Source organism: Mycena indigotica (genome assembly GCF_014461135.1).
Source record: "Mycena indigotica strain 171206Taipei chromosome Unknown Mind.scaff0006, whole genome shotgun sequence".
Taxonomy (NCBI): domain Eukaryota; kingdom Fungi; phylum Basidiomycota; class Agaricomycetes; order Agaricales; family Mycenaceae; genus Mycena; species Mycena indigotica.
The window spans coordinates 3,776,725-3,803,541 of record NW_023503005.1 but is presented as its reverse complement, the minus strand read 5'-3'; the positions used below and the strand labels follow the sequence as shown (position 1 = coordinate 3,803,541).

The 26,817-nt window shown below is 50.0% G+C and overlaps 5 protein-coding genes across 5 annotated transcripts; 2 read left to right on the top strand and 3 right to left on the bottom strand.

The window, feature by feature from the left end:
• Window positions 1-90: 90 nt before the first annotated feature.
• MIND_00766800 (Mismatch repair-related protein) lies at window positions 91-5,877 on the bottom strand (the record flags this gene model as incomplete). The annotated part of the gene is made up of 24 exons (XM_037364361.1): window positions 5,793-5,877; window positions 5,646-5,733; window positions 5,284-5,597; window positions 4,825-5,229; window positions 4,417-4,674; window positions 4,220-4,371; window positions 4,085-4,174; window positions 3,872-4,033; window positions 3,693-3,824; window positions 3,629-3,644; window positions 3,497-3,579; window positions 3,414-3,450; window positions 3,248-3,366; window positions 2,968-3,201; window positions 2,729-2,920; window positions 2,163-2,681; window positions 1,924-2,107; window positions 1,752-1,880; window positions 1,432-1,620; window positions 1,321-1,379; window positions 1,007-1,268; window positions 797-953; window positions 261-744; window positions 91-210 (listed from the first exon to the last, which is right to left on the bottom strand). Exons 1-24 carry the CDS (start codon window positions 5,866-5,868, stop codon window positions 91-93), a joined length of 4,461 nt encoding a protein of 1,486 aa, XP_037220005.1. The 5' UTR covers window positions 5,869-5,877.
• Window positions 5,878-9,898: 4,021 nt separating this feature from the next.
• MIND_00766700 (RNF220 domain-containing protein) lies at window positions 9,899-10,531 on the bottom strand (the record flags this gene model as incomplete). The annotated part of the gene is made up of 1 exon (XM_037364360.1): window positions 9,899-10,531. One exon carries the CDS (start codon window positions 10,529-10,531, stop codon window positions 9,899-9,901), a length of 633 nt encoding a protein of 210 aa, XP_037220004.1.
• Window positions 10,532-21,257: 10,726 nt separating this feature from the next.
• Window positions 21,258-22,589, top strand: MIND_00766500 (IU-nuc-hydro domain-containing protein; the record flags this gene model as incomplete). Its single annotated transcript, XM_037364359.1, has 6 exons — window positions 21,258-21,359; window positions 21,417-21,807; window positions 21,861-21,905; window positions 21,957-21,977; window positions 22,028-22,464; window positions 22,515-22,589. 6 exons carry the CDS (start codon window positions 21,258-21,260, stop codon window positions 22,587-22,589), a joined length of 1,071 nt encoding a protein of 356 aa, XP_037220003.1.
• Window positions 22,590-22,784: 195 nt separating this feature from the next.
• Window positions 22,785-23,955, top strand: MIND_00766400 (Glutathione transferase; the record flags this gene model as incomplete). Its single annotated transcript, XM_037364358.1, has 7 exons — window positions 22,785-22,946; window positions 22,992-23,001; window positions 23,049-23,184; window positions 23,242-23,288; window positions 23,340-23,624; window positions 23,678-23,831; window positions 23,886-23,955. 7 exons carry the CDS (start codon window positions 22,785-22,787, stop codon window positions 23,953-23,955), a joined length of 864 nt encoding a protein of 287 aa, XP_037220002.1.
• A 162-nt stretch (window positions 23,956-24,117) lies between these two features.
• On the bottom strand, window positions 24,118-25,262 carry MIND_00766300 (Glutathione transferase; the record flags this gene model as incomplete). The annotated part of the gene is made up of 6 exons (XM_037364357.1): window positions 24,118-24,187; window positions 24,236-24,389; window positions 24,439-24,711; window positions 24,764-24,810; window positions 24,860-25,047; window positions 25,101-25,262. 6 exons carry the CDS (start codon window positions 25,260-25,262, stop codon window positions 24,118-24,120), a joined length of 894 nt encoding a protein of 297 aa, XP_037220001.1.
• Window positions 25,263-26,817: the final 1,555 nt, after the last annotated feature.

Below are 26,817 nucleotides of genomic sequence, written 5' to 3'. Positions count from 1 at the left end.
AGTGTGACAAGGTGTTACAGGAGGGAAATCAAAGACGCTCGTCAATGAGAGGAACATCCCATTACTATCATACAAAGGACATCGTAAGCGTTAAGCGGGATTCTCAAGCAGCGGGGTCCTCTCGGTTGCATCCTCCGATGACGATGCTGCGACACTGGGCACGTGGGGGTCAGCCGGAGGTTGTGTTACGTCGGCCTTGCAAACGGGACACTGACAGCAGGTCAAATCTAACTCAATCACCAAAACAAAGATAAACGCACCAGCTTCTTCCTTTGAATGAGCCATTCGTCCACCTCTGCAAGATGGAATATGTGGTGACAGGGTAACACGCGGACCTTGTCGCCTTTCTCAAACTCCGAGAGACATATTGCGCATTCTAGCTGTTGATCGAACCAAGGTAATGGAGCAGTTGTGGTAAGCTCAGTAGCGGCTGAGGTCGACGGATCGCTTTGGGAGGAATTGCTGGTTTCGCCTTCCTCCACATTGGGCTTATCCGTCGCCTCTTGCTCGGTGTCAGTCTGGCCTTGGGTTAACGAGGGATCCGTTTCAGCGTATGGATCCTCTCCACTCTCATGTTTCTCCCAGCCACTCCCCGTCCAGACGCGCCAGGGTAGTTTGTGGACCACCTCCTCGGGTGCCCGTTCTCGCTGGGCTGCCCGAGCGGCCCGAATGCGGTGAACCAGTAGAGTTATGAAGGTAAGAGCCGAAGGTAGAAGCAAAATAACGATAAAGGTGATGATTGGTCTATGATTGAAAAGGATTAGATCCAAAGCAAGCTGTCTGAAAATTGACCTACGAATACCACTCCCAGGCACTATACTCTGCTGTAATAAGCAGGGACAGCGTCTGTAAGCCGTCATGGGAAGTGCTGGACGCGAGGATCAGGTTGAAGAGCGTTATGTAGTCAGAGTATCGTATAAATGTAGAGGCGATCTTCACGTCAGAAGCGTCCTCTGCATATGGTTTGGTTTATTTGAAGATGCTCAACTGAACAGGCATGACATACCTGGACTGTACATGTTCACCAAGACATCGGGGTATCCCGAAATTTCGGGGTCTTCACCACCAACAACGACCGCGCGCGCGCCAAGCCGTTGCGCTTCTCTGACCTTCCTCACAAACTCACACCCTCCTCCTCGCTGCACGAGCGCAATCCAGGTTTCTGACGGATCAGGTCGATGGGGGCCAGAGATGCACAAACGTGGACATGCATTGTTTGGCGGCACAAAAAGCTCCGACGAGTTGGATGCCTCGCAGGGTGCGGTGAACTGCTCGAAAGATCAAAACTCCCAAAAAAGCAGTAGTGCAAAAGGTGCGAACGGAGGAGAGCGGAATGACATAACCCAGGATTGGGTCGTTGATCTCAGCTCCAAAGGCCGCTTTGCAAGCGTTAGTGGGTGGTTTGCTACTTGTAGCAGCACGTAGACAGACCAGGACGAGAGGCAAAAGAGACGATGGGTGAGCGGTCCACAACCGAAACAGTGCTTTCAGCTCCGAATGCCCATCCCCATAACCAACTTCGTTCTGACTTTATCGACACCCTCTTCGTAGCGACAAGATCGGTAGGTCGTGGCACACCAGATACGAGGGTAACAAATGGAAAGAGGATCGGCCAGAGGACTGGCCTCATCAGCGTAAGAGGAGAGCAAGGAAGGAGGCACGTGTTTCTCATTATGCTTGGCATAATCTGAGTCTAGACTACAAATTCGACCATTGCACTGGCCGTTGACCTCTATCGAGTGGTCTCACACCTAGGTCGATGAGAGGAGCTAACGATGGACGACCGTGAGCGCATTGAAACGGGAATGCGGTCTTTGCTAAGTTGTCTACGAGTTTTCGGCACTGCGTAATCGTCAACGGATCATTGAACATGATGGCACCTAAAAAACCTCAGATATGGAACAGCCAGTGAAAGAGCCTAACCCCGACAGGCTTTCGAGTTCACCAAATCGAGCAGCTGTTGCGGACAGCATCTGAGGGCATTGAGCCAAGAAAACTCATCGTCAGATTCTTGCGTTTGCGGAGGTATCTGAATTGTAAACGGATCATCTTCGATTCGACCAAGGAAGCCCTTGATAAAATCCCGCAATTCGCTGTCCATCAACAACTTCACAAACCAGTCATTTTCTTGACAAGTAGACAGCAGCAGAAACCGCGCGTACCTTGTCAGCAACGACTTCCGGGAGGGAGTCAACGAAAACTTGAGTGTAACCACTCGATTCCACCGGTTTGTCTCCTGTATCGACAAATCCAAAGCCCCAATGACTGAGTTCTATTCCGACTTGCTGCTTTGCCAGATGCGAAGCTTCGTGACATGTCACCAGCACCGGAAGCGGAGGATCTAGCTTTCGGGTTTTTATCCCACCGTGCTCTTTGTGTGCGGCGTTTGCCAGATACCCTAAACACAGCTCCTTGAGGAAGCGTTCAACTCGTATACGTTCATCTGCCGCATGCTGGTCGATAAGCACTAGTGTGTCGTCGATCAAGCAGGCAACGAATTTGCGATCAATCTGCTCTATGACTCGCGCATTCTGTAGGTCCGATTTCTTGAACCGGTACGACGTACTACCAGCAGGATCTGCACCTTGCCGAAGATAGTCGGAAAATTGCGGCTCGTGGGTATAGCCGGGGGTAGTTAAATGAGGGATCCTCTTCTCTGCAACTGCAAATACGTTATTCGCCTACGGAGACCATTGAAAATAATTAGTCGTAAGACGAAATAACGAACCTCAAGAGCTTGTTGTATCCATTCAGGCATATTGTCTATGTCAACGTTCTGGTTTGAAAGTGTCCGACGCTGCACAGCAGTAGCCCGTTCCGTCTGCGGAGGGTCTGACTGCTTATACGAATTTCCCGTGCGCGTGTTGATGACATAGACATGGCCAGTATTTGGATCCGACCACAATACTTCATGTTCTTTCTGTAGGTCATTGAATTCGCAATTAACTGCAGGGTGCACTGACAAACCTCTCGCGTGATAAAAGGCTCTGGAGTGTTATACCTTGACGGTTGAAGATCTCTAATGGTGCTTGGCGGTTCCATTTCAGCATAGCCCGAGTCGTCGAAAGATTCATGTTCAAGTTTGTGTCGCTTGCGAGGCGAGGGTGACCCAGGACGAGGTGGCTCATGAGGTGTGAAACCATGACGAAGCAGAAAAGACCGAACGATTTCGATAAGAAGTCCCACCACAGTCGTCTTGTTCTACCCGAAATCAATGGAAAATCTCTGCAAAAGAGTGAAAGCATACTCGGATATGTACAACAGCTTTAGCTGGCTCTAGACAATTGTCTACATTCTGAGGCGGAACTGTGATATTGATAACATAGACAGCCCTTTTCTCAGTCTTTCGTGGTGACCGTCGGATGACTAAAGGCTAATGACCCTTGGTGCAAAATACTAGCGGAGGAGCATACCATTACGGACACTAGTTTCGCCATCTTCCTCGTATGCCTATAGAATATGAATCAGCTGGCTAACTTGATTGGTGGATACCTACATGTTTCGAAAAGGAACTGGAAGCGAATTGTACATCAATAACATGATGCAAGTCGCAGAGCGAGATTGGATGACGGTTAATATCTGGACCCAAAGGTTCAAGGAAGGAAATTCTGGCAAGTAAATCGCCTACACAAGAACTGGTATGCCTTGAAGCAAAGGTTGTAAGACCAAAGTTGCCAGAATGCGTACAATACCTTAGACTGCGCTCCGTCAAGACTGATAAATCCCTCGAACCGCAAGCCGTCAGATTTTAGGTCAACTTCTTCGACATGCTGCACTAAAGCTCGACCATACAAATGTCGGAACATGGTCAGTGTCGATGTGGTCTAGAAAGGCTGCTGTGAGTTGGTAAAATGATTACAGGAAAGCATACCTTCGGAACTCTGAGAACCATATCCCTGTCGTCTTTGGCGTTGTGGATATTTTTCAAGGAGAAGGAGACCTGGGGGAACACGAGCGCGAAAGTCTCGATTTGCCGTCGAATGGCGTCCATAGTTCTTGCAGGAGAGGCATGCGAGAGCCGACGCACGGGGAGCTGGAAGTGTGTTAGATTCAGAAGACAGAAATGCCGGCAAGGGCCACAGACATTATAGAACGCATCCCGAATGCATACGGTTGTTCCTGAGCTCTCTCGCCTCCATCGGACAGCCGGCCCTTTGTACAATGATTTAGAGCCCTGTCGACAATAAGAGAAGGTGGCTGCAATTGGAAGTTCCCTGACTTTTATGATGACAGACCAAGTTTCTTTGCCGTGTGCCGTCCGCGACGCGATTTCAAGGCAACAAATATCACCACAAGAAGCAAGAGCCTCTCCACGGAACCCAAACGTTGAAAGACTGTTCAACGAGTCAAGGGTGTAAGCCTTTGACGTTCCTGGTCTATGTTGGCGCTTATGAGCACTGCAAGAACGACACGCACCATATCTCCCTGCCTCTAGGCCGCGATTGAGAATGTCTAGTCCTTCCTTGCTCATCCCGCAGCCGTCATCGCGAACCCAGCAGGTCCATTCCTCGCAATCCACTCCAATGTCAACTTGTCGAGCGCCAGCGTCGAGAGAGTTTTGCAAAAGCTCAGACACGATTTGAGAAAGAGATGTGAGAATTTGAGTGGAACGAAGCTTGCTTCGCGTTACGTCGGGGAGAGGTTCGATCGCGTCCATAGCATCCTCATGGACGTCTGGGACAAGAGCATTTCGCGAAGTCACGTTCCTGATCAATCCACAAAATACAGTTCCTGGGTTCGCGGGCTATGTAGACACAACATGGACATACAAAACGGGAGTAGAATAGATGAATGTGAATGGAAAACTGCCACATCGCTACTTACCTTGGGCAGCTCGTCTCCGCTTTGCCCTGCGGATTTCACCCAGATCGCTGTCTATTTCACTCTCTTTGCAGCCTGTCAACGCAGCCAGACTCTTGCCCAGACCACCGATAGCTTGACTGAGATGGGTGCCACTACCCTTGTGTCGACGTCGACCATTAGCACCCACAGCTGGGACAGTGACAGGCACGCCAGTTGTACTTGAGGACGCCCCAGCGGTAAGCGACATGGGGAATGGTGAAGGAATCTCGTCGACCGAAAGTGAGTGTGGATTGAGGAACGGCCCGGTCGTGACCGGCAATGCCGGATTTGGAACTGCTGCACCCAGTGGAGTTGGCGGGGGAGATGTACCCAGTTTGTTGCGAAGCTTGCGTGTTATATGTGGTCTATTCTGCTCCATAGAGGCATCTGAAACATCAAATGAGTGGTGTACACAAGCCAACAACCTGAAGAAAGACGCACCTCCACCAGTACCTTCACCTTCCCTGTCTTCTCGGGCTCGACGGCGTCTTTCTTCAATTCCTTCGAGGAGCCGTTCTCTAACTCGATCGCGACCGCGCTTATATTCTTCTTCCACTCTCTGTCGCTCTTCTTCGAATGCCATAACAGCGCAGTCGATAGCATGCCTCTCCTCAAGCTCTATTGATACGAGGAGCGAGGAGCGCTCGATTGATAAGGGGAGAAGCCTTAATTCGTAGAGGGGAACACTCTCCGGCTTGTGGGCGAGTTGCGTTGCAGTCCGTTGCAGCATGTTGACAGTCTCGGTATATTGCCGGCTGAGCTCATTAAGTTCTTGGTGTAGGAAGAGTATGAATTCAACGCACGACTCGTCGCGACGGTCGCTCATCTCTTTGTTTAGTTTTCCTGATAGTTCCTTGCGTTTCTTGGCCGGGTCTTTTTTCGTATCTTCCACTGGGATGCCTGTTAGATGGGGATGCTATGAGCAGGCATGGGCCGGAATTGCAGCGTACCACGAGAGCTGGGGCCCGGTACAGGGTGGTAATGTGAAGAAGATGGGTAGGGGAACGCGTTCAAGTTTGGCTGCATTTGAGTCCTCGGTGGCACGTGATCTATCATGACTTTGCCTCCTGAACTGGAATGCATCATCGTGCGCCTCGCAGTAGGCGAAACTCTCGGCGAGCTATATATCGAGAATGGCTTTGGATGGGCATCTATAAGGTCCCTCGATAACCTGGCTTCTGTTGCACCGCGCTTCAAGGTTTGGGTGGATGAAGTGATCTATGAGGCAGTTGTCCTCGAAACCGACGAGGAAGCGGATTCTTTTCTGGAGGTCCTACAGTCGCCACTTTTCAATCGGAACATGGTGAAATTTCTCTGCATCACGTCTCACATTGGACGCGTACAAGCGAGAACGATTGCTATGACTTGCACGAATGTGCGAATACTCGCGTTCTGGGCGAACTCCCTTGATTTTCCGGATTTTTTTCCGGCGCTTAGTCTCCTCCCGCTTTCCCAACTTTCAATAGAATTCAAGCAATTCAATCTCATTCCCACTGAACCATCTCGGTGGCTGGGACTGACCCATCTCGACCTCGTCATGTGGGCGGTATCAGAAGTGCCTGGAGTAGACGCGGTTGCTAGTAGCATTTTCAGGCTGCCAGCTCTCACCCACCTCTCTGTCATGGCACACAAAATCATGCGTCAACATCTTGAGGCGATATTAGCAACTTGCACCAGCATACAAGTGCTTATCGCTTTCGACTCTGATTTTTACGATGAGGAACTAGAGGAAGATCTTGATTTTGACGATCGGGTGGTCATCCTTGACGAAACCCTTGACGAGGATATCATATCGGAGTGGTTCGCTGAGGTGCGGGGAACGAGAAATATATGGACAAAGGCCGAAGATATCATCGTCAAGAGGAGATCTCAGCGGGCTACTCAGAGATATCATAGATCTAAACCCGACTTTCCAGGTTAATCTACTAGTAATCCGCTGGTTTCGCTGAATAAGTTCTTCGCCTAACCCAATGGACTTCCTCTTTTGAATTTGTTACGGTCAAATGTGAAGCGTAGGTTATGTAAACATCAATCATTCAGGACGGATGACTTATAAAGTCCCAGTGACCGATTCAATCTAATTACCTTGGCTCAGCCTGTACTTGACTTTGAATAATAATGGTAAAACTACAGGTAAAATCTTGACCGGCAAGTAAAACACTTCAGATCGAAAGCACAGGTAAGTCCCGTCAACCCCTTCTCCGCCCTTCGTTCGCTACACCATATTCCGCCCCGACCCCAAACCCGGCACAGACCACCACCGAGCGGCCAGGCAGCTTCGACGGCCCGGCCACCGCGTCTTAGTAGTTAGTGTACTTAAGGTAGGGGCCGTGGGAACCCCGCACGTTGACTAATCCATCAATTGATGGCATCAGCGCCATCATTTGGCACAAGAAATTTTTAATTTCTATATTATGGCTCAAAAACTATGTGAACAACATTATATTACTTGATATGAGCAATAGATGCCTTTACTTGGTCAATCATAAACTGAGGAAGCATACGATGGCCCTTGTAGCGGCGCTGCACATAGGCAAGCTCTTCACCGTTAAGGCCACCCGAGTAAGCGGAGATGAAGCGTGCTGCACGATTTGCATATCTATTACAATTAGCTGAGAATAAGGGCACAATTGAAAGCACACCGTAAGATTGATAGCTGTGGAATAGCATCCAGTGCGTTCTTCATGTTTTCCTCCATTTCATCGATTGTTTTAGTCTTGTCAGATTTACGATAAATCGCCTTTGCTGCGCCCCAGTACATTTCTATAAAATTCAGTTCACAATGATATTTTGGATAGAAGTCGCAGACATGTCTGCGGCCTTCAACGAAGTTCCTGTAGTGCTGATTTCTGAGCCACAAAATCGGGCTGACAGAATATTGCTCGCCGGCAGTAGCAATCAGTCGCGTTGGGTTGGCACTTGAAGCCTGGGCACTGCGCATTCATCCCATTGCGATAGAGGCCACGCTCCCAGAGAATTTGCTCCATGCCCTTGAACCAGCCCGGCATCGTCGGGTGGCCTGCGGGCCAATAGAGCTGCTGCACAGATCCATCCGCCATCCGTCCGGGGCGCATCTTCGGACCATTGGCTGTGTTGGTCCATGTTGCGTGGGGTCCCTTGGGCATCTTGCGGGCAGAAAGGGCGTCAGCGGCGCGTTTTTGATGACTTGGCGCGTTGTCGAAGAGGAATAGGCCAGTGGCGAACTTGTGCGTTTTCGATTCAAAGATGTTGATTGCGTTATCGACATGGGCAAGCAGCTCGTCATTCGTGAAGTAGCCGTTGATAAGCCGCAGTCTGGGACAGACCAGGAAACGACTATTTTTGTCGATTTTGTTGCTCAGCGCACGTCTCAGAGTTGACATGAGTCCCGAATGGTCAACTAGGGAGTTACCTGCACAAGAACCTATCAAAATCCAGTCAAATCCTATCAAATCGCTCATGGTGATTCCAAAATCTTGACTAGGAAAAGTTCGCAGAGCCCGTTTCTCGCTAGAATCCATCCAATTCTATGCAAAATACCCAAAGGGAGTGTATTCTAAAAGGCATATTCGGTTTGGCGCTCAGTGGAGACTCGAGATCGACAACTCCTAGACTAGGGCCACCCCTATCTCTGTTGGTATCGATGACTGACATCATTGGAACGTGGTTTCGGATCATGCTGGAGGATCGGGAGTGCCAAGGGACGGTTGAACGGCGAAAACCTACTCAATTGATTGGGGCCTGGACCTGTGATCAACGGCGACTCTAAAACACTGTCGAGGAACTGATCATCTGAACATTGGAAATGCGCCAGGAGAGTTGGGACAACTACCGCTGAGGCCATACGCACAAGATACGAGTTATGGGTGTCAATCGAAAGCTGGGAAGCAGAGCTATCCACTTATCCTACTCAAGATCGAGGGATTCTTCACAAGCAAAACTAGATGGTCGTGAACACGGAAGATTTACACAGGTCATTGACTCCAATACACGCGATACCAGTCATCTGGACCTGGATTTTCGACTCTAGGCCGTATGGCGAAACGATACCTATACAATTATGCACATGGACGACTTTTCTTACTCGAGATTTTCCTTGATTCTATCAATTTCGTTTTAGTATTTATATCACTGTCTTGTATTTGGGGGATTCACGGATTGCCCCGCTCTACTAGGGCATCTGGGGATCTAGCTCGTCAAATCTATCTTGCTAGCTCTTTCGAAATAGTATTATCGCGTCGGAAGGATTATTGGTTGAGGGTTTCGGTTGCTGAATACAAGAGTTCCGGTTGCTGTTTATTGGGTTTCGGTTGCTGGTCGAGAGTTTAAGGCAGTTAGTTCCTGACTCGAGACAACTCAGAGGGTTTAAGGCAGTTAGTCCTGATCCAACGAGTATAAACTCTCCGGGCATCGTATTGGCGCTTCTCTATTGCTGAGTTTCGTCGATAGTACGCTTTGGGGCACAACAAATCAACGTTTTTCGCAAGAAACTCGTATCAACCCTACAACCTTACACATTTGTGCCAAGGCTCTGTTCACAGGGGTCTGTTCTCGCACAAGGAGTCGACGATATTTTGGGTTTTGTGACTTTTCCTACTCGACATTATACAACTTTCTCTCTATCTCAAGTGGAGTTTTGGTTGTTTTTGTTGGTTTGGTTAGTTAGAGGCTCATTTGCTTTGTCCCCCACTCCGCACTCATCACCGTCACGATTTTTACCTGCTCGGAAGAAGAGACGAGCCTCCCAGCTGTAAAATGTCAAAAAAAAGTGAAGCAGGAAGGCATCACGCACTCATCCAATCGAAGACGACCCCAGTGCGCAACTAGAAAGTCGGAAACCATTATTGAGTCCCCTTCGCCCTTTGCTTCTGGTGTCGGCTTAACCAGGGTGTTGATCCATCCAACCTTGCGACGGTCATTCTTGTAGAAAGTCGACTCATCATGCGTGACGGGAATGAGTTGGAGCCTTTGTCCGATGTACTTTCCTGTCAGCTTGAAGGCGTCACCATTCGGTCGTGTTGCCTCCCTTGCCATCGTTGTCGTAGGTGATGATTCTCGGCTCATACTCCTCTATCCATCACTTCACAAATGCGGCTCGATATGCCACCACATCCTCGCGCTCATGTCCATCAACATACATCCCATTTTTCCGAGCTCCAAACCGCCAATCCATCCGCTTAAGCCAACGTCGAGCGGTGCGGACAGAAATCGATCTCTTTTGAATGCCCGCCGTCTCCAGTCGTTCCTGCATTCCTGCAGACGCCACAAAATCGACGATGTCTTGAGCTCGGAAGTGCTTGTTCTTCGCGCAAACTGTCTGCAGGTGCAATTTGATTGCAAGTGCAAAGTCTTCGTCATCCAAAAGGGAGTCGCCGTCATTTACACTAATAATGTGCACCGGTAGCTTTCGAGTTGACAGAAAGGTGTGAAGCCAGTCGCGGATGCGACGGGCATGATGATTCCCAAGGCCCTGCGAATGGGCGATGAGAGTTGAAGCCTGGCGCCAGGTGTAGTTAAACGCGGAGCTGAGATAGATATTGAGGGTGCCATGCATCGAGACCAGACGTGTCCGAAACACGACATCTGCTTTCTTGTCCTTGCTCAGGACACTGAGCTGGGCAGCCGCACGGCGCAGAGCCACAAAGTCTTGGTGATGGAGCCGATTCAGCGCTCGTTCAGCAGCGGATTCGGGAGAGCGGTCGGGTGCCATGCTAGACTCAAGCGCTTCAAGCATCCCACGGAGATTTACATGGGCCAGATTAACGGGGTCCATGCACGATCCCAGAGTGCTCCCCGAAAGCTAATGTGGTGGGAGCTGAAGCAGAAGTTGTCGATGGTGGACAGCTAGGAAGCGAGTTTGTCGAAGGAGCGCGCGAGTGGGAATGGTGGATGGTTCAGAGACCTGTTGCAAGTTAATTAGCGTGTAGAACTTGAAACAGGCAGGACTGCCACGCACCTCTTCAATGTTATTGTTGTCCGGGTCCGTGGCAGAATGCCCATGAGTGTCGACTTCCATCTCCGTTGAAGGCTCGTCATCCACATCCATTGCGACTGTTTCCTGCCCACCCGATTTACGCTGCTGTTTCTCGGGCTTCCGCATCATGAACGCGAAGGCGTTGTCGAATGTTTTCATCTTCTTCTTCTTGGCCATTGTCTGGACAGCCAGTTGCGCGTGTCGTTGCTTCCCGTTCGTAAAGCTTTGCCGCTGTATTTTATCGGCCGTGTCTGACCCAGCGCGTTAATCCGCGTCTTCTCTTCATCTTTGAGAGCCCGATCTAGAGCCGCTTGCTGAGCATTTTCGAGGAATGCCCGGAATGTCGCCAAGCTTTCCTCCATTGCATCCTCATCTCCCACTGGTGAGCTCCCGAGAACCTCGATGTTGTTGTTGTTGTCGTCATCTGAGCTCGTGACCGCATCATCCACGAATGGGAACTCTGGTCCAAGCTCGACCTCCCACATGTTGTTTTCTGTCAGAAGTGCATCTGAGAAGCAAAGAGATGTCAGTCTTGCCGCTCGTTCTCAATTGACATGGCACACGCACCTGGAATCCCGTTGGCAGATGTGCGAGAGGCGGTGTGATGAGCAGCTGCACCATTGGCACGGCTGGCGCGTGCCCGTTTGATGTTCTTGCCCATGTGCGACGCGTTTTCGGCGGTGGGAAAGTATGTGACATGTGTTACTTCCGCTGATCCGGCGTCACGTGGGGCTTCGGACCGGGCGTCCCAGCGCCATCATTTGGGGTGATGAGCCGAGAAAATACCTTAAGCTACACCCCAGTACGGACCTAACAAATGTAGAGGGGTAGTCTAAGATCCTTTTCCACATATTTACTTGTTGAATATAGCCCCGCCCTCCCGCCCACCACTGGCGCATCAATCTGATCCAATCAGCTTAGTCAACGTGCGGGGTTCCCACGGCCCCTACCTTACTTGTTGCGGTATCTATAATATGAAAACAGCTCAGTGCCGGCATTGACAGAAAGTCACGCAAAAAGTCATGTGGACACACATGAAATTCACGTGACCACCCTTGGATACCGCCCGCCGGCTGCAAGCCGCAGGCGAGCAGCCGTGTGGGCGCTGCAAAAGCCTCTTATTATGTTCCATGCCACAGGCACGGACGATTATACTTGTCTTATATATTAAAACACAACTGTCAGAGATTGACGCAACGTGCCAGATAACCTGGCTATCTAATCTGGTGGGATTACTGATCAAGTCTTAGATCTGACCTGAACGACGAGAGAGCCCCTCTATCGCCTCTCTCGTCGTACCAGGTATGACCCCTGTTCATACCTACTTACCCATGTACTAATCTATCGCCTCTCTCGTCGTACCAGTCCCTGTACACCTTACATCAATACCATTTCTCACAGGTTATGGGCCCCGGCTGAAATCTGTGCACCAAGAACTGAATTCAGCCTGCAAATACACCAAAGCAAGCAACCCCTAGTATCCAACTCTACCAATCCGTCGTCGACAAACCAACTTCAGCCACACCTCTGACCCCCACAAACAACCACGTTCCCGTACCAATCCTTATTCATGGCGTCCGCAGACAACGAAAAAGAGTGGCGAGCACTCAAGATTACCCCTATCGTTGAAGGCAGCGACGGTAGCAACAACTATGCGGAATTCCGAGCAAAATCCAAATGCAAACTGGATGCAGCAGGTTACTGGAAGTATATCAACGGCGAAGAATACAACCCACCTGTTATTCCCAAGCTGACTCTGAGTCAGACCTTCACGGGCCTCGATGCTAACGGAGACAAGACCACCATAACCACTCGAGGCAACGAGGTTGAGGTGAATGTGGCGAAGAAGGCCGCAGAGGCTTGGTTGATCCAAGACAAGCGAGCGCTCTCGATAATCGTCGAAGCTGTTCCTATGGCAAAACTCTACGTTGTAGAAGACTGCAAGTCAGCACGCGAGGCTTGGATCGCATTGAAAAATGCGTACGAACCAACCAACACGTTGACAGCCGTTACCTTGAAAGGCGAAATCTCCTCGTGCATGTGCGGCTCCATGAATCCAATTGCGTGGAGAGTCACAATGCTGTCGAAGTACCAGAGACTCCGACGAGCCGATCCCACGATGATGCCCGACCACGAATTTGCGAAAAGCCTGATCACGAATATGCCGCAAGACGACAAGTGGCAATACTGTCGTGATTCGTTGCTGGAAGAGATGACGAATAGCGAGAAATTGGGCAAACCACTGAGCTCAGCAGTAGTGGTCGAACGGTTGCAACGCGAAGAAGGGAACAAGAAGATTCCAGTGCCGACTTCAAGCCCAAATGGATCGACACCAAACGCAGATGAAAGCGCAGCTGTCCCAAGCGCGTCATTAGCTCAGACAGCAAATCAATCTCAACGCAGATTTGATAGAACGCACCAGAGAAACGACCGACGTGCTGGCCCTTATGACCGGCGTCGTGGACCGCCAACACCTTACTACTCCTCCCAATCCAACTCAATCGGTGGTCGGATGTTTTGCGAGAATGTCGAGTGTGGGAACCCAGTTGGACACCGACAAGAAGACTGCGTGGCTTACAAGGGAGGAAAGGAGGGTCAGTATCCTCGAAACTATAGAGGCGCGCGGGACATTCACCTTCCACCGGACCAACGGACTGCAGAGCGCCGACGGCAAGCACGTCAAAATGCCCAAAGCCAAGGGCCACCAAGACAAGGTGGCGGTGACCGATTCGCGGGCATGCTCGACTGGACAGAGGATAACGAAGAAGACATCTTGGCAGTGATTAGCAACGAGACTGTGGGAGTGGATTATGCGTTTATGAGCGGTCCTCTGGTTGTTGAAGATGAAGAAGATGATGAAGGGGACGTCTGGGTCAACGCAGTCAATGTAGCACCAGTCGAAGAAACATCACGCACCGACAACATCTATCACGACACTGGAGCTTCTCGCCACGTCTTCAATAAACTGTCGTCGTTCCAAGGCTATAGATCGTTTCGGAACCCGGTGAATGTCTATGGCTTTGGAACAAATCTCACTACACAAGCTTTAGGAAAGGGACAGGTAGTGCTCGAAGGAACTCACGAAGGCGACAAGAAATTCTCAATTAGCAACGTGCTCCACATCCCTACGGCCCGCTGCAACCTCATCTCTGGGACACAATTGGATTTGAGAGGTGTGGAAACGGAAACCGGGGGGGGGCGCATCCAATACTTCACTCCAGAAGGCTTTCCGTTTGCGTCTGGCGAGATAGTTGGAGGCTTATACAAGATGAACGTGACCATCGAGGATCAGGGCGAAACTCCCGCGGCAGCAAATCTGTCCCAAATTGTCACCAATGCGACAATTGATCCCGCGGAATCAGAGTTTGCGCAGGAACTCATCAATTCGACAACGCCATCAACGTCAGGCATCCTTGGCACAAACGTCAATGACGAGGCCAAACAGGCGGTTTTTTTCCACCGTCTAATGGGCCATCTAGACGTAAAAAGGGCTCAAACGGGCGACTCTAGGGCTTCCTGTTGATTCAGTCAATATCAAGGACTGTCGGGTGTGTGCATTAGCCAACATTAAACGACTGAAATTCCCTTCTAAAGCTTCCAACCGTGCTGAACGTGTTCTATTCCGTATACATTCCGACATCTGTGGTCCTTTTCCCCCTGGCTACGGTGGCTTCAAATACTTCATCACATTCACTGACGACTACCGCCGATTCGCTTCTGTTTATTTCCTCAAAACCAAGGACGAGGCACTGAAGTGCTTCAATGAATATCGACTCGCTGCGGAGAAATTACTGGGCGTCCAGATCGTCTTCCTTCGCATTGACAACGCTCCAGAACTTATTCACGGCCAATTCAAAAACTATTGTCTCGAAAACGGCATCTCGTACGAGAAGACAGTTCCAGACGCGTCACAACAAAATGGCGTTGCGGAACGACTTAATCAAACTATCCAAAACATGACACGCGCAATGCTAATTGACGCCTCGCTCACCACCTGGTTCTGGCCACTTGCGGTACAGGCCTGCGTGCACATCAAGAATCGGGTTCCCCACTCAGCCAACGACGATGGCTCAACCCCCGTTCGAAAGTTGGTTCAAGCACAAGCCAGACCTATCCCATCTACGACCATTCGGAGCATTGGTAACTGTCCGGAAACCAAACTCCACCGAACAGATGAAGTTTTTGGCGCGAGGTGAAGAGGGTAAATTTGTCGGGTATGCGAGGGACGCCAAAGGTTACCTTATCTGGTTTCCCAAGGCCAAGACAATAAGACCACGACGCGATATCGAATTCCACGGCTTTCCAGAAATTCCACCCTCGACATCGATGACTGGAGAGTTGTGGGAGGACTTGCCCTCGGAAATTGAGGAGCATTTCCGAGAGCGAGAACCAATGCCCAAGGCGGTCGAAAGACCCACCTTCGAGCAACAATCAATGCCCAAGGCGGTCGAAAGACCCACCTTCGAGCCAGAGAACTTGTACGTCCGACCGTTAACGGTTGAGCAACACTTAACCTGTCTAACCAGGGGTCCCTCTAATCCGGACGAGACTTTATTACCATTACAAAGAAGCGCAACACCCGAGTATGTGTAAAACACACTGGGTCTATGCAGCTGACACATTACATTCCACAGACCCGTAAAGAGGGTACTAGACGAAGTAATGGAAGAAATAAATGCGCCTATTGCTTCTGCGCCGTGCGTTAACGCATCTAGGATTCGCTAACGAATACCTAACATACATCAGAGCTGTTGACGACGACGTCCCTATGCCCGATGCAGAGCCTATCGATGACACTCCGCTTGCGGAACGCAAGATGCCACGAGTCCATCGCGTGCCTGCTCGTTACATCATCGACCACGCGACATTGGACGAGCGGGGGGAGGACTTCACCATATCGGAAGATCATATCCTATCCGCCCTGCTGTCAGGCGACGAACTCGAAATCGAATGTGAACCAGCGGACCTTCCAGACCTAGCACAAGCAATCGAGAAGTCCGAAGCGATTTATTCAGCACTCACGAAACCAATCGATGATCCTGACGCCAAAGACCCGAACTCAATACCAGAGGCACGAAATTCCAAGTACTGGCCTCAATGGCTTATCGCGATATTCGAAGAATTGGAGTCCCTTCGAGCAAAAGGAGTCTATGTAGAAGTCGAAACAGTTCCTCCTGGCCGCAAAGCTGTCGCTTGCAAGTGGGTCTTGCACATAAAGCGAGACAGAGACGGACATATCTCGCGGTTCAAAGCGAGACTAGTTGCAAAGGGGTTCACTCAGATTTCGGGCCAAGACTACAACTACACGTTCGCACCGGTGGCTCGATGGGAATCTATTCGTTTCGTCCTTACTCTGGCCGCTATGCGCGATATGGTCTTACGGCAGGTCGACGTCAAAACCGCTTTCTTAAACGGTCCATTGGACGAAGAAATCTACATGCGCAAACCTGAAATAGCGGGTTCGGGTTTCTGGCGGTTACTCAAAGGACTATACGGGCTGAAACAGGCAGGACGTCAATGGTATCTGGAGTTGAACCAGAGATTAGAAGTCATCGGCTTCAAACGCGTTGAGTCTGATTGGAGTGTCTACATACGGCGACAGGGCGAAGCGTTGACAATCATAATGACAAGCGTAGACGATATGCTGATCGTGTCCTCCTCCCAAATCGAATCCGATGCAGTTGTTGCGGCATTAGCAGCTCAATTCGAAATAACCGACAATGGCGAACCCAAACTGCATCTTGGTTGTGCAGTCGAACGTGACCGAGCAAACAAAGTGATTCATCTGCACCAAAAAGCCTTCACTGAAACAATACTGCGCGATTTTGGGTTTGAGAAGAGCAACACTGTGCAAACACCTATGGATCCAAGCACCCGACTCACTGCTGCCTCCGACGAAGAAGTGGCCAAAGCGAAGGACTTTCCGTATGCAGCGGTCGTCGGAAGGTGCATGTACCTGGCGACTTGCACACGCCCGGACATCTCCTACACGGTCCGAGAATTGGCTCGCTTTATGGCGCGGTACGGTCCCGCACATGTGACCGCAGCAAAACATCTCCTGCGATATTTGCGAGGGACGACTTCACATGGCATTCGACTAGGCGGTCGGGAACAACACGCGTTGGCAATTACTGCACTCAGTGATTCTGATTGGGGGATGGGCAATGACAGAAAGTCAATCTCTGGCTTCGTGATCTTCGTGGGCGATTCACCAGTCTCTTGGAGCTCAAAGCAACAAGCAGTAGTGGCACTGTCTTCTTGCGAAGCGGAATATCTGGCGACGACACATTGCGCGAAGGACATACTGTGGTTCCGCAACATTCTCGAAGAACTCGGATTCCCACAAAATCAACCAACGTCATTGTTCTGTGACAACCAAGGAACGGTAGCATGCACGCATGACCCACACGCCCACTCGAAGATGAAGCACATTGCGATACGCGAACACTTCATCCGCGATTGCGTACTCCACCGCTGGATTGATGTCATGCACATTGCAGGCAACGAAAACATAGCCGACTTATTTACCAAGCCACTGCACCGCGTAATGCACTCTCGATGGGTCAAGCTATTGCGCCTAGACGCGCGTCAAGGGGGGGTGTCAGAGATTGACGCACGTGCCAGATAACCTGGCTATCTAATCTGGTGGGATTACTGATCAAGTCTTAGATCTGACCTGGACGACGAGAGAGCCCCTCTATCGCCTCTCTCGTCGTACCAGGTATGACCCCTGTTCATACCTACTTACCCATGTACTAATCTATCGCCTCTCTCGTCATACCAGTCCCTGTACACCTTACATCAATACCATTTCTCACAACAACGGTGCCGGCATTGACAGAAAGTCACGCAAAAAGTCATGCGTTTTGATTGATGGCATGTGAATTTCATGTGACCACCCCCTCGGATACCGTCTGCGGCTCGCGACCGTGCGGGCGCTGCAAAATAATTAATTTTTGTCCATGCCAGAGGCACGGACGTTTATACTTGTATAAATACAGATACAAAAAAAAGTCTCGTCACGGGATCTACGATCACCGGCCCGCCATCAGTCATCCGGACATCCGTCCCGGATGGGCGCTTTTCTTCAACGTTGACGGCCCTCATGGCACCAGAACGCATATCTGGGCTAACTGTCGCACAGCACAACTCGAGGGACAGCTGCTGGATTATCGTGCATGGTTCGTTTCGTATCCTGCCACATACAAGACCTGACGTCTCCAGGCAAGGTTTATGACGTGACCGAGTTTCTAGACGGTGAGGACAGAGGACTTTTTTTGACTCATCGTGGAATAACAAGTGGTATACAGAGCACCCTGGTACGGCAAACCTTCGCTCTATCACTACGGCTCAAGTTATTCCAGGTGGGAGCAAAATTATTCTCAAGTACGCAGGCAAGGACGCTACGTATGGTTTTCTTCCTCCTCCTCCTCCGACATCCCTTTTACTTCCCTTTCAGGCAGGAATATGACCCAATACATCCTCCCGACGCTATAAAGACAAACCTGCCGGCCGAGAAACAGTGAGAACCTTATCAAAACCTTTCCATGTTAGTCTTACCTTGGCTTGCCAGTCTGGGCGAAGTGGAACCGGACACCGTTCAGAAAGTAGTAGTGGAAGTCACGGATGAAGAAAAGGCCCGGCAGGAGCGCATGGCCAACCGGCCTTCACTTGCGGAGATTTTGAACTTACACGACTTCGAGGTGCGCATTGCATTTGCTTTTATCTGAGTCCCTCGATGACAACTGGTTAATAGAGCATAGCTAAACAAGTTATGCCGGAGAAAGCTTGGGCGTACTACTCCAGCGCTGCCGACGACGAGATAACACATCGAGAGAACCATGCTGCTTACCACCGGTGGGCAACAAGCTTTTTCGAAGCTAATCAGTCTAAATATACGAGACAGTATCTGGTTTAGGCCGCGAGTGCTCCGTGATGTTACGCGTGTTGATTGGTCTACGAGCATTCTGGGACACAAGTCAAGTATGCCGGTCTACATAGTGTGTTGACCAGCTCCCCATTCGATTGTTTTGACGCTTCCATCAGTCTGCGACCGCCCTAGGCAAGCTCGGGCACCCAGAGGGAGAAATTAATCTCACGCGAGCGGCTGCGAAGCACGGTGTCATCCAAATGGTGAGTCTTGCCCTGATCCTCGCGTCATCTCACAGTTTTTGGAAGATACCGACTTTAGCATCCTGCTCGTTCGATGAAATTGTAGATGCTGCACAACCCAACCAGATACAATTCTTCCAGCTGTGTGTGTTTCTGTTCGAGACTGGTTTTTGCTGACCAACCACGCGCAGCTACGTAAACAAGGATCGTGAAATAACTAAGAAATTAGTTCAGCATGCTGAACAAAGGGGAATCAAAGGGCTTTTCATCACCGTGGACGCGCCCCAAGTATTCAGACCACTACCGCCAAGTCCAGACAATACTAACTATATCTTCAGTTAGGCCGTCGAGAGAAGGTAAGAACATGGGCAATCTTCTCAACGCGTACTTATTCATTGCGTCCTAGGATATGCGCATGAAGTTTGAGGCTGATGACCCTTCCGTAGTCAGCAAATCGGGCTCATCAGGGGTAGATCGCTCACAAGGCGCAGCCCGTGCTATCAGTGTATGTTTATTTGCTACAAAAACTCCCAATCCTCACTTGATATAGAGCTTCATTGATACTGCACTCAACTGGGACGATCTGAGGTGGTTTAAAAGCATCACGAAAAGTAAGCAGGTCCTGCATCCTTCGAACTTCCTTCAATCCTTTGCAGTGCCTCTGATTCTCAAAGGTGTTCAATGTTGGGAGGTACGCCGCATGATCATCCTCCACAGCATCTAAGGCTAACTTGTCACAGGACGCTCTGATGGCGTACGACGCTGGAGTTGCCGGAGTTGTACTTTCCAATCATGGCGGTCGTCAACTCGACTTTGCTCGTTCCGGCATCGAAGTCCTCGTCGAAGTTGTTGCAAACTTGAAGGAAAAACGCGGTCTCTCATTCCCTAACGAAAAGTTTCAGCTTTTTGTGGATGGCGGTGTTCGGAGAGCGACAGATGTTCTCAAGGCTGTTGCGCTTGGCGCCACCGCTGTCGGTGTCGGACGGCCGTTCATTTATGCCTTTTCGGCCTATGGGTCCGATGGAGTCGACAAGGCTCTGCAAATTCTCCATGCAAGTTTGGTTCCATGTGGTTGGGGCGTAATACTAATGGTGGTATGATAGGAAGAGTTTGAGATGAACCTGCGCCTTCTGGGAGCGCGTTCGTTGAAGGAGGTCGTTCCTGAGATGGTTGATGCGCGAAATCTTCAATCGCACATTGTTGCCGTACCAGGTGACAACTTATATAACAACAACTGTGCGTATGGGGTATTTTCCTGCGGAATGACGCTGAATATACCTCTTCAGACGAGAGTATGTTATACGCAAAGCTAAAGGGAAAGCTGTGACGAACAATTTCCTAAACATATGACGCAGATATCTATGTCAAATCTAAAGCTATACACGCTCCGATTTAGTCGAATGCAGACCACGATGACTGTTCGACCTTCGCCGCGGTCAGTGTTCAAAGTGTTCAATTGTTCAAAGAATGAATACTAGTGACGGGCCTTGACATTGACATCAGTACTAGTGCTGTCGAGAACAACAGCTCGAACTAAAGCGGACCTTTCCTGATCCCCGCGTCAAATCAGAACCAGAGAAATGGAGACTTTGCCTCATCAGACCCAGGGCAATGGAGCCTTGTGGTGGGACCAACAGCGGAGACACGGAGACAGCCTGTCCCGCGGCACCAATAATTTGAATCGATTCAATTCTGGCCGTAAGCTGTACCACGAGACCACGCCGTATAAAAAGGCGAGAGACTTGGGGAAGTTTTCCACTTATCCGAGAGCGCTATGTCGAACTTCCTTCACGATGACCATCGATATCTACCGCTACAAGGCACAGGCTACGAGGCCACCTGCAGTGGCAACAGCGCGTTCCAACACCCATCATTGTCAATGAAAATTCCGACCTCGTAAGTCGCTCTTATGGAGCACTATCCTAGCACCGCTCACTCAATTTGTTGTTCAGGCCTGTGAGGTCAATGGGCGACCGATTCTGTCCCAATTGTTTCAATCCACATCCAAAGAGTTGGCGGTGGGGACGAATTAGCAATACGATGGTATGCGGCGCTTGTGGGCTATACGAGCTCCGGGCCCGCAAATTGCGCTCTATCGAGCTGGAGGCAAGGAAGATGTTGAGACAGCTCAATGGAGGCAAACGCTGATCATGATGGGGCCGCGGAAAAGGAAACAAGCTTCCGATGTACTAGTACCTGGCTCAAATTGCATGGAAGTTGTCCATAAATAATTTAGAGCTTTTTCCGTCAAGAAAATACGAGCCAGGTCCAAATAAGTGTAAGCAAAGTTTAACGAACACCGTGCCATCAGCCTTGTCAAACCCTTGTGACATGGCAACTACCCACCACCATGAAGTTCGTCTGGATGGACGGCGATCCAGGGCACGATGATGCCTTTGCTATCTTACTCGGACTTCATTGTCCTCACATTAAGCTGCTTGGAATATCAACGGTATGTGCAACGCGGACGTGCTCGATTCTTGCTGTTTCCGAGTGAAAATCCCACTAGACATACGGCAATGCTAGCGGTCCTTGGACTGCAGTAAACGCGGCCCGGTGTCTTCATTTATTTGGAGCGGCTTCCACGTATCCGGAAATCCGCGTCTATCCCGGGGCTGCGAAGCCTTTGCTTCGACCCACGAAGCACGCCCCAAAAATTCATGGTGTTGATGGGTTGGGATGTGTGCAAGGACTCCCAAACGCGCAAGACCCAAATGTGACGCGCTGGATGGCGGGAACCGCTGAACGGGCTATCAATGGCCTCTCCGCCGCAGTGCGGAATACATGGGACAATGGTAAAGGCAGTAAGGTCTCCATCATCTCCAGCGGTCCCATGACGAATATCGCGTTGTTTGTTTCCGTCTATCCTGACCTTTTAGAAGTCATTGAAGAAATTGTTTGTTTGTACCAGCTATTTTTCTGCGCTACCACACTTTCGACTGACGCTTCATAGTTATGGGTGGGGGAATCGGGATAGGCAACAAGTCCACTGTCGCAGGCAATTCTTGACGACTTGCTTTCTGGGTGGCTGTTACTGATGTCATTACAGAATATAACATCGCGTGCGATCGTACGTGTACCAGTCCACCGTATTGTTTTTCACATCGAACGTCTATCTAGCCCTTGCCGCTCAAATTTTACTCGATGCACCTGTCAAGAAGACGATGATCCCGTTGAACGTGACCCATATGGCCATTTTAACGCCCCAGATTCACGCAAAGCTACTTTCCCCTGCCTATGACTGGCAAGGAGCTGACCTCCCGTTACCAACAGCCTCTTCCAACCTGCGGGAAATGTTGTCCGCTTTGATCAGTTCCTTTGCAGAGTCATATCGAAAAGCGTTTGGTTTCGCCGACGGACCACCTCTTCACGATGCACTCACCGTTGCATATATTGCCTGCCCTGACATCTTCAGTGCAAAGCGATTCCGAGTTGACGTCGAGCAAAGTGGGATCCATACGTCTGGGGAAACGGTGGTTAATCTCTGGGACTACCAAAACTGTGATGATGGATGGGGTGTTGGTGGAAATAATTGTCTAGTCACCCAATCGGTTGATGTCAGCCTCATTGTCGTTTGAATTCTTCTTTCTACTGAGGTCCTTTCTAGGTTGACGCGTTTTTCGGCTTTTTCGACGAGTGTATCCAGCGATGTGATGCAGTCTCTCCATTGAATGTCTACTGATAACATTTATGGATCCTTGGGCTTCTCTATCTTTCCCGCCGACCATGCCGGCACATTCAAGTTGTCTGTCAAGCCAGAGCGTAAATTTGTCAATTTTTCTGAAGTTCGAAATGCACCTTGACATGAAGCTAACGAAAGGGGTGTCTATTTAACCCGAAGAAGAGGCCGATTTGGCTGCCACTTGCCCCCACCACTATGTCTATCCAGAAAAGTTACCACCGTATCTGCACTGGTGTTGCCCTCGAGACCGTTCAAAACCATTCAGCTGCACAAGATATCACCCTCTTTAGCAGCTGTTTTTCTCCCTCTGCCCAACGTGTGTGGACCGCAATGGAGTACCTGGGGATACCTTACCAAGTGAGTCATGAACGAAATCATCTCCAAGTTTTTGACTTCTTCTAGTACTGTAGGAGTTTTGATCTTCATTGCGACCTCAAATTCTTAGGGCAACACTGATAGACGAGGTCGATATGCGGAAGAGAGACGACCTGCTGGAAATTTCGCCCAAGGGACTTGTACCGGCACTCAAACTGCACAACCGCACACCAACGCGTGGATTACATGAAAGCACAGTCATACTTGACTACCTCGAAGAGTGCGTCGGCCATATTCAAATTCGACTCCTTTCTTCATAGTGCTCATGGTTAGTTAGGCTGGCGGCCCAATCCACAAATTTAAGTTTGCTTCCCAAAGACCCATGTACAGTATGGCTAACTTGTCGCATGGCATTCGCGCTAATGATTCCAATAGACGCTCGCGCTCTCGTCCGTCTCCAATGCGACCACGTCAATCGGGCCATCGTACCGTACTACTACCGCTTCCTGCAAGCACAGGGGGATTGTGCTCAAATGGAAGCCGAGAATGATTTTCGGCAAGCGTTGGGGAGTCTAGTCGCGTTGCTCGAGCGAGCGGAAGACGAAGTCGTCGGATGTGGAGCGGAGTTGAACCTCGATCAACAGAAGGCACGCGTTGCAGGGCTTGGGCTCTGGAACGACGGGGGGAGTATGAACCTTACGGATGTCATGGTCGCTCCATGTCGGTCTCACTTCCATAATTTGCAGCCGATTTCTAACTTTTTTCCTTCTTAGTTGTGTTCCGGGCCAGCAACGTTTTGAAGTACTACCGAGGGTTCGAACTCCCGAATGAGCCGAAGTTCAGGGCCTGGACAACCCGCTTGTTCGAACATCCGGCATTTAAGGCAACGTGCAGCACAGAAGAGCTCTATATCGACAGCAGCGAAGGGTATGCGCATGCTCTCGGAACTTCTGCCCGACGCTTAGCCTTCAAACTACACAGATATGCCCAAAATCGGCCGAACATCAGTAAAATCGCCAACGCCATAAACTCCGGCAGACCTCTACCTTGACGAGGAGGGCGCCGCTGCTTACATATATTCATTCTAGTTTACTTCCCATACTAGTACTTACTATCGGGCGATGCATACTATACACGTCCAGTACTGCTGAAATGAATCGATAGAAGTTTTCCAACTTTGCGGTGTAGACACTGTAGGATCGTCATATCCGAGTTAAGGGAGAGGTTTCCCGGAATTGATAGCATTTCCAACTTGACTGATGTTGGGGCGATTGAAGGCGTATCTGTGTTCAAGTCAGATATTGCGCACTCTAGCGCGGTTTCTTCCACACCTTTCATAGCTATCGAGATACAACTGCTCCGTGCTGCATGTCACCTTGAAAGCGGGATGCTCCAGTAACCGGGTCGTCCAAGCCTTGAACTTAACACCCTCCGGAAGCTGGAATGCGCGGTAATATTTCAAGACGTTCGTCGCCCGGAACAAGTCTGCAGCAAATGAGCTGGTAGACAGAAGAACCGAAATAACAAAACCAACATGGAGCCACCATCACATCCGTAAGGTTCATAGCACCACAATTATTCCACAGTCCGAGGCCCGTGGGCTCTCCCATCTCAGTGTCTCCCTCACACAGAGCATCATTCTCGGCGCGCTCGAGCAGACCGATGAGGGTTTCCAGAGCTTGTCGGAAGTCCTGTGCGGCTGTGACTTGTGCGGATTCGTCTTGAGCCAGTTGAAGAAAGCGATAGAAAGACGGCACGATGATCTGATTGATGTGGTCGCATTGGAGACGAACGAGAGCGCGGGCATCTGCATTTTTTTAGTAAGATAAAAGGACAGAAAGAACTCCGGCAAGACATACAAGGATCCTTCGGAAGCAGGCTCAAACCGTTGGATTGGCATGCGAGCCTGGAAGCCAATAAGCAAGACTGGTTCAGGATCGCAGAAATGAGGTTACTCCTCAAGAAATTCGAGTATCACTGTGCTTTCATGCAATCCGCGAACGGGTGTGTGATCGTTCAGTTTAAGTGCCGGTACCAGACCCTTGGGCGAAATTTCGAGCAAATCTGATCTCTTGCGCATATCGACCTCATCTAGAGTCAAGTGATAAGAAGAATTAATCCATGCAAGCAAGTTCCTACAATACTGCAGCAAAAAAAATTGGTACTTTTCTTGTTCTTTGTCGTGGCCACACTTACTTGATATGGTATTCCCAGATACTCCATTGCGGTCCACACACGCTGAGCAAAAGGCGAGAAACAGCTGGCAAAAAGGGTGATATCTTGCGCAGCCGAATGACTTTGTGCAGTTTCGAGGGCAAGACCAGTGCAGGCGCAGTGGAATTTTTTCTGTGTGGACATGGTAAGAGGCAAGATTTTTGACATCCGTTATTCGGTTCAGACGCATGTGTATATCAACGTACTTGTTATTTTAGGCTGAAGCCTTGGAAAACCATGTACTTCGCCACCAAGTTACACTGAAATCACCAGGCACTCCAACACTGTCATAGGTTGGATACTTCATTGAGCTGGAAGGCCTCTTCAGTGAAAAAAAAAACAGAGAGACTCGCACTGACGTCAATTCACCACTGAACAATTCTTCCTGCCAATGCTCAATCCCAATCATTCCCACTTATTCTTATCCACAAATTCGACTCGTTCTCAGCTTGAACTCATGGCTTGAATAATCCTGGATCAAGCTCTGTCAGCGCATCGCGGAGAGATGGTCCACGAGTGCGGCGATGATTCAAACAAGAGACAAAAGGTCATGGGAGACAACATAGATCTCAGCTTGGGGTTGGTGAAGGTCCCCCAGCGAGTTCATCGTATTCTTTTCAAAGATTTGGTATTGCGCTCGTAACTCTGTGAGTAAATGAGAATTCCCTTGCGAAAAATGCACAAAAATAGTTGACATACCTCTAACAGCAAGTCAAATCCATAGCCAACACCTCCGGTAACTACTAGGAGACGGACTAGTCAGCGACAGCAAGATGAGACCAAGACCACGAACGACTGAAGTCTTCGAATGGCTCCCGATACGGCAACAAGTAATGCGATGTTCCCCATAGCGCCACGAGAGATCGTTGGAACCTTTTCAGAGTTGAAGTTTTCCTTCAGGCGTTGTCCTATTTCAGCGCGTGAAATTCGCGTTTTCAGCGTGGAACCTCTGAAGGGCTCCGATATCTTGACACCAAGTATGACTTTGAGTTTGTGAACCGTGTTTTGGAGCATTAGGAAAAACTAAGCCAATCGCTGTCGAAAAAATATCAGGGAAGAAAGCAAAACATGAGCGCAATGTATACCCTTGCCATTGTGAGTCATGAGGCCTCCATCCAGACGTGCAGGCTGAGCTGAGGGTTGGCTGAGGGTTGTGGTGAAAATTCACGTGTGTTACTACGATGTCACAGCGACCGTGACTCTATCATCCAAGATCATCCACAACATTCCTTCGCATCTCGATACTATCTCGATATAAGTGTGTCTCAGAGAAGGAACTCAAGGGAGCCGCGACTTTCAAACATCCCTATATGCCAATGTCTCAGACCCGTTTCCCTCTTCCCTTAAATTCTGCCTCGGCATCGGGCCATTTCCGTCCACTCTGTGACAACCCGGGTCAGAACTGCCTCTGGCGAAGCCATGGGTGACGTAGACCAAGAGCCCCGTATGCTCAATAGGCTCGGCAGCTCTGAAGAGAGACCCCGACGGTCGGCGCATCAAGTCCCGCATTCCCCATCTGGCACGTTAAATTTCGCCCTAGGTGGTGCGAGTAGGAGACAGCGGCGTCGATATGAACGGGAGGTAAACATCATTTTACCTGCTTCAATGCGCCTCTCGATTTGGATGAGATCCAAATAGGCCACCTGCTTGCAGGCAAATCCGGTCATATAAGACCTGTTTGTTCGATGACCTCCGCTGA